This window comes from Chrysemys picta, chromosome 12 (genome assembly GCF_011386835.1).
Source record: "Chrysemys picta bellii isolate R12L10 chromosome 12, ASM1138683v2, whole genome shotgun sequence".
Lineage (NCBI taxonomy): Eukaryota > Metazoa > Chordata > Testudines > Emydidae > Chrysemys > Chrysemys picta.
Window position 1 is genome coordinate 8,677,749 of NC_088802.1, and position 7,342 is coordinate 8,685,090.

The 7,342-nt window shown below is 57.2% G+C and overlaps 1 protein-coding gene across 1 annotated transcript; it reads right to left on the minus strand.

The window, feature by feature from the left end:
* Positions 1-1,730: 1,730 nt before the first annotated feature.
* Positions 1,731-7,142, minus strand: MRPS18B (mitochondrial ribosomal protein S18B). The gene is made up of 7 exons (XM_008175850.4): positions 6,877-7,142; positions 5,319-5,469; positions 4,803-4,900; positions 3,316-3,384; positions 2,853-2,919; positions 2,293-2,352; positions 1,731-2,129 (listed from the first exon to the last, which is right to left on the minus strand). The coding sequence occupies exons 1-7, from the start codon at positions 6,964-6,966 to the stop codon at positions 1,915-1,917; spliced, it is 750 nt and encodes a 249-aa protein (XP_008174072.1). The 5' UTR covers positions 6,967-7,142; the 3' UTR covers positions 1,731-1,914.
* Between the last annotated feature and the right edge of the window lie 200 nt (positions 7,143-7,342).

The window sequence follows — 7,342 nt, forward strand, 5'->3', positions numbered from 1 at the left end:
ATAAGTCCTTCTGCTCCCTGAAGCTGCCTAACCTACGATAGGGACCCCCAGGATTGTCCCCCTCAGTCTGCCTTCCCCCTCACTCCATAGAACTCCCCCATCTGGTCCCCCCATTATACAAGACTCCCCCAAGACAATGGCTCTCCCATCATAGGGGACCCCAAGGACTATCCCCTACCATAAGCACCTCCCCCAACCTGCCATCTCCCCATAAGGACCCCCTTACAGCCTAGTCCCCCAATATTGGAGAGCCACTTATAACAGTCTGACATCCCCTCAAATGATAAGACACCCTTAGTCTGGATCTCCCAGTGGAAGGGCCCCCTCAGTCTGTCTCCCCCATAATAAGACTGGTCCCTCAGTAACAGACCCCACACTCCCACACCCTGGTCTGTTTCATCCAAAGGTGTAGTATAGAGGTGACCCATCCAATATTGGGGGACACCTCCGGGCTTGTCCCCAGTCACCAGGATGAGGGAGGAATATTCCACCCCCCACAATTAAAGAGGGGGACACCTCCTGTCAACCAGGGTGAGTGGGGAAGGGGAAGAGGCAACTGTGGGGACCTCCCCTCCCTCCCACAGATGGATTCCCCCACTTCACACTAGGCTGCAGTGGCCAGGGCATGGGGAGTATCATGGCAACACCATAGCCCCCATCCTTAAAGAGAGCATACCCCCATATCAGGCTGCAAGAGGGAGCTCAGTACCACAGAATGGAAACCTCTATAACCCCCCCATCACCACCACCAAAAAAGGCTTGTCTGACCCACTCCTATTTTATATTCCCACCATCACTGTAGTATCTGGGAGCCCAGCTGCCTGGGGTTTACGGGGCATCTGGCATGGTAAGGGGGAACCCTGAGAGAAGGGGTTCCCTAGCCCACTGAGGGGGTCTGCAGGCTGGGGAATTGATATTGGGGTTCAATTCCCAACTCTGATACAGACTCCCTGGGCAAGGGAGTCTGTATCAGCCTTGTACCTCTATAAACCTCAGGTTCCCTAACTGTAAAATGGGGGTGAGCCTTCCTCTACCTCTTCTGTTCAGCTTGCAAGAGCTTTCAGGCAGGGACCGTCTCTCGCTGTGTGTCTGTGCAGCACCCAGCCCAATGGGCCCCTGATCTCAGTTGGGGATAGGTGCCCTGTAGGCAGGCTCACAGGCAGGTGGGTGCTTTGTGCGTCTGATCAAGTGGGTCCATTGTGAGTGAGTTGCATTCTGCAATTGTCCAAGTGTGGCTGTTCTGGTGTGTTCCTGGGACTGGGTGGGCTGCACTGTAGGTTGGTCAGGGAGTAGACATGCTATCTGCTATGTCACCAGCTGGGCTGAAGTTTCCGCTATGGCCTGTCACTGCTCTGCTCCCCTTCCCCCCCACAGGCCTTCATCTGCCAGACCTGTTCCAGCTTCCGGCTGCTACCATGGGGCATCTGGGGAAGAGAGGGTGAGAGCACAGGATCAGAGTGTCCCCAGCCAGCATGGGCCCCAGCTGGCTCTCCTGGAAGAGCCTGACCATACATCCCAGAGATGTGTGAAAATAGATTTAAGCTGGGGCCAGATTGGAGCTGGCACCCCCTAGAGGTGAAAGGCCCCGTGTCCCATTCCCCACCCCCCATAGCCAGCCAGTTCCTCTGGATGGGAGCTTGTGCCCACTAAAGGAGAAAAGGCCCCATGTCCCATTCCCAATCCAGCTCAGCATTCCCAGCACAGGGTGAATAACCACAGGGAGTCACTGCTGGCAGCTTCCAGTTTATTCCCCACTGAAGGCTTGGACAAGTCATGGCCGGGAGCTGGGCAGCTCCAGCGCTATCCCTGCAGGGGTGGGGACTAGGGCTGGCTCGTCAGGTGAGGCCGAAGGCCCAAGCTCCCCCAGGAGTGGCCCATGCCCCAGGACACTCCATCCAGTCCTGCCCTGGGCCCTCATGCCGGGCCAGTCTCCTCCTTCAGATAGTTCTTGTATATCCTGCGGATCCTGGCAATGTCCTTTTCGGGCGGCTGCTGCCACTCGTACCAGGGGTACCAAGGTGCCTGGCTCTGCAGGGAGGGGGCGGGGGGCGTCTTGGTCACAGCCTGGTGCTGGTTGCTGTAGTCCTCTCCCTGCAGCGTCACCAAGGGGATGCGGAAGCTCAAGAGCCCTGCGGGGGAGCGGGGGAGGGAGGAAAGGCAGCTGGTGAGCAAGACAGGGGTCAATCCCCATCCACAGCCCCACTCCCCACCGCCCAGCTCTGCCGGTGCCCCTCAATCCCAACCCGCAGCCCCCTGCTATTCCCACTTGGTCATATCCAGCTCCCTACTCACCATGGTCACGAGCTTGGTCAATCGCCTGGGTCAAGCGTTTATGCTGCTTCATGCAGACGCCTGCAGCGGAAGGAGAGGGGAGCGTGTCTCAGAGGATGAAGAAACTGTGGGGTTTGGGGAGCTGATTCTGGGGCAGATTGATCCTGAGGCTCCTTTTCTGTTTCTAAAAGGGACAGGCAGGGCCCCAGGGGACAAAGAGGGTTTCCCAGGATGGGGCATCTCCATCTCCCTGGGAAACAGGCTGCACGGGACGATGCTGCCCCATGGGGCGATGGGAAATGTCATCTCCTTGGTCAGTTTCATCCTTCTCTCCCCCTGCCCCCAACAATCCCCCTCCCACCCACCTCCTGGCACCCCCCACACAAAGACTATCCCCTGGCCTCTTGGGCTATTCTCCCTCACCTCTGCACTACTCCAGCCTTCTCACTGCCTCTGCTTCCTCTCTCTTGGGGTCCCCCCCAGAACCAGGCAGATGGCTCCCCGCCCACCCCTTTGGTCTAACTGGGAAAGTGGTTCCCTGTGGCAGACTCCAAGCCCCCCTGGGCCGGGGGGCAATGTACCTGTGCGGGTGGGATGGAAGGTGACACCCGTGTGGGAGCAGACAAACTGCTCCAGGAGCTTCACGTTCTGTGGGGGGAGAGAGGCAGAGATGGAGCCGTGAGCAGCAGGAGCAGGGACAGGTGGGAAAGGGGTTGGCACCGCAGAGAGGATGCCAGGCTGCTGGGGGACACCAGGTTCCCCAAAGAGCCCGGGGGGGGGGGGGAGGGGAGAGGAGGGACCATACAGGCAGGGCCGGCCTGAGGGAAGAAGTGGGGATCACAGATTCAGGGCAGAAGGAATCATACAGCCAGGGCAGGCCTTATGAAGGGGGTTACAGAGCTGGGGTAGAGGGTCATAGAGCTGTGCCCAGGGAGCCCAGACCACACGTGTGTTTTCTCTCCAGGTCGAGGGGTGGGGGGGTCACAGGCCCGGCCGGGGGGTCGCGAGTGGCCAGAAGGGCCTGAGTTGGGCTCAGCCCCTTACCCTGTAGTCCACGTGGAGTTTCTTGTCTCGGCAGATGGGGCAGGGGTTCCCCGCAGTCGTCTTTCCTCTCTGGGGAACCAAACAAGACTGTCAGAGCTGAGCCGCCTCTCCACCCTGCTCACACCCCAGCCAGCAGTGGTCCCCATGTACCACAAAGCAGGGCCCACGGTGAGCCAGACCCATGGGCCCATCTAGCCCGGTATCCCGTCTCTGACAGCCGTTAGCACCAGGTGAAGGTGCAAACAACCCCTAGAGGTCAGATATGGAATAGCCTGTCTCCATAGAATGGCCTTCCTGACCTTCCTCATGCCCGAAGCATCTGTCCCTTGCTATTATAATTATCCCAAGCTCTTCCCGAGGGCTTTACATCTGGAGATCGCGAAGCGCTTTGCTGTCTTTAGCCCCATTTTATACATGAGGAAACTGAGGCAGAAAAGAGCAGCGACTTGTCCATGGTCACCCAGCAGAGGCAGGCACAGCAGCCCCTCTCCAGGGGCTGGGTATCCTCACCAGCTGTGCTCTCAAATTCCACTAGACTCTTCTCCAGCCCCCCCTGTCCTGGTCCCTTTTCGACACTCGCTGGGGATGATTCCGACCCCTGTAGACCAGCTGCTAACGGATCTAAGTTCTCTGGGTCCTGCTGACCTTCAAACTCCTCCTTTGTTTGGTGTCACCTGCCATTTACCTTCCCATGCCTCTCATCAAACCACCCCTTTCTGATCTGCTATGGATCTCACCAAGGCTAGCAAGACCATTGGTCTTTTCACTCTCCTCCCACTTTTATACCCCCCCACCCTCTGCTCTAACCATTAGACACCCTACTCCCCGTCCAGAACCAAGGAGTCCTGCTCCCAGGCCCTCTGCTTTAACCACTAGATCAGTGGTCCCCAAACTTTTTCTGTCGCCCCCGCCTTACCTGTAATGGAACCTGTCAGCCACCTGTCCGCAAGGGAATTGTGGGGCTGTGGCTGAGAGTGAAGCCCAAGCTGCAGCTAGGGGCAGGGCTGGAGCAGAGCTGGATGGCGCTTTCTCTTCACCCTTCCCCCCACTGTGGGGGATGACCTTGCTGCTTCCCCCTCCCCCCCGAAGGTTCCTCCGTGCCCCCCAGGGGGGTGCACCCCACAGTTTCAGGATCACTGCACTAGATCCACACTTTCTTCCTGGATCGCAGACAAAATCCAGGAGTCGACTCCCAGCCCCCTTGCTCTAATCATTAGACCCCACTCTCCTCCCAGAGCAAGGGATAGAACTCAGGAGTCCTGGCTCCCAGGGCCCCTGCTCTAACCACCAGACTAAGGACCTCTTTCTTTGCTGGCATCTCTCCGACCCGCCTTGCTGAAGACAGCTCATGCCATACAGTGGGGTCTGGGTGTCCACTGGCTCCCCCATGTGTCTCCTGGAGTCTGGACAGCTGACAGGTGTGCCAGTCATTGGCCCCAAACCCTGCCCATGCTGAGGGGCAGGGCAAGGTGTGGGGCTGTACTCACTATGCAGGTCTTGCGGGTCTTCTGAGGGGGGATGGATCCCTTGTGGTTACGTCGATAGCCGAACCAGACGGGCTTGTCGCCATATCTCTCGATGTACTCTGCAAGGGGGGAGGGGAGAGTTAGCCATTCCCAAGTGGGGTTCACACCGAGGATCCTAGAGAACATGAGTGAGTGCAGCCTCTGTTGCATCAGACCCCCCGTACGGATGGGGAAACTGAGTCACAGTGGGAGGAGGATGGCCAATGTTCATACTGAGAGTCTGGTCCAGAGATGGAATCCCAGGTGTCCTGACTCCCAGCCCGCCCCGCTCTAATCCACTGGACTCTCCTTCCCTCCCAGGGCAGGGGATAGAACCCAAGAATCCTGGATCCCAGGTCCGCTTCCCACCTCACTCTAACCCCTAGACCACTTCCAGGAATCCTGAGCCCCTCACAAGGTCGCCCTTGGTGCTGCCAGCCTGTGAAGCAGCAGGTCCAAGGCCTAGCACCAACCCCTTTGCAGCTCCTGTCCAGATACCTTCCGTCTCTAGATACTCCCAGGGTTTCTCCTTAAAGCGCGATTCGGTGTCAAAGGCGACTGGCTCTGCTGAGGCGACTGGGTCCGTCTCTGTGCTGAACACCCGGAGCAGCGGGCGCTGGAGCCGCAGGAGCGAGGCAGCAGGAGCAGCCTAAGAAAGGCCAAGTCAGGAAAGGAGAGAAAGGATCAGACCACCCCAATGAGTGGCTGTCTCTACCGCGTCTAGGATATTAGATAAGGATCAATGAAATGCAGCCACCTCTGGGGTGGGGCAGCTAGGGAACAGCAGCAGCACAGCAACATGGCACGGGGGGAGAGGGGGTTAACTCACCCATCACAGAAATGCAGCCACCTCTGGGGTGAGGTGGCTGGGGAATAGCCACACAGCAACACAGCATAGGGGAGGGGAGAATCACTCACCCATCACTGAAAACAGCACCGATTGGGCTTTGCGGGCACAATGGTTTGCCCCAGTGCTCTTGCCTGAATTCTTCCCTCCACTCTGCAGAGGTTCATTATTGTGCTTCACCCAGAGAAGGCTGCATTTCAGCTGAGCCCAATGCCACTCTGTGATGAAACAGCAGGGCTAGTGCATTTGAAAGAGTTTATCCTTGGGGTTGGAAGATGCTAGCATGATCTTTATAGCAAGCAACTTTAACGATATTTTTTGCATTTAATTTCCCGACTACTTTTAAGGAAAAAGCAAACAAACACAGAGTAAGGACAAATGGATTTGCTGTCTGCAGCTGCCCTGTCCCAAATGCTGGACACTGCATGGAAACAGCAGCAGGAAACTGTGTCTAAGGTGGGTGGCCCAGTGGGCTCGTGCCTCAAAGCCAAAATAACCTGCAGGCTCCCACAATGACAGGGCGCTGAGAGCCCACGTGACACAGCGATGCTGCGCAATGGAATAACACCACGCCAGGGGAACCTCATACCCCGCTGTAATCCCGATCTGGTGAGGACCAGCAATCAAGTTGGCAGGCTGTCTCAGCCCCGGATAACCGTGTTGTGTTATGTTGACGTGCATGACCACAGCACTCCAGGACAATGTCATGGCAGGGGGACTCTGGGAACACCAATAATGTCAGATCTCTCCCTGACCCACCCTTGGGGAGTCACAGCAGGACAACGCCACATCACATCATGTTGTCCAACGCCACACAGCTCCAAGACAGCATGATACCCACAGTGTCACACTGCCACCCATTAGCATGATGATCTTACAGCACAGCAGCCATGATGTCACACCACCTTGCTCCTGACATGATGACCTCATAGCACAGCAGCCATGATGTCACACTGCCCCCACCCCCAGGGGGTGATGACCTCATAGCACTGTAATCATGATATCACACTGCCCTCTCATGGCATGATGACATCATAGCTAGTGATTTTGGTGCAGGGCAGCTCTGACATCACACTCCACCCACCCTGGCACAATGATATCACAGTGGACATTTCCGGTACAGCATAATGACGTCACCCCCACAAAGTGATACATGCAATGACATCACAGCCCATGGCCCCGGCCAGCCCCCTTAGCCCCGCTCCTCACCTGGGCCCAGAAGAGCCTCGGGAGCAGAGCCAGCCCAGGCAGGCTTCCCGCGGCCCTTCGCAGTAACATGGTGCCCCTGGAAGCCGCCATCTTGCAGTACGGTGATCTGTGCGCATGCGTGGTGACTAACAAATCAAAGCTCCCTTGGCAGCAGCCATCTTCTTCCACGTGACCACCGCGTTGGTGCGGTCACGCCTTTACTTGTTAGTTTATTTTTTTTAACGCCACACCTGACTCGATAACTCGCTACCTCGTGGGCTCGTAAGAAATGTTGTAAGGATTAATAGTTTTCATTTGAAAAGGGCGGAATGATCACTGCGCATGCGCTGACCCACTTTGTTGGCGCACCTGCGCACAGCTCGGAGCGGAATAAAAACTGCGCCACAAGCTGAAGACAATACCGGGCGTTGGCCGCGCATGCGCACAACCTTCAGGACGACAGCTAAGGGGAATCAGCCGACCGGAC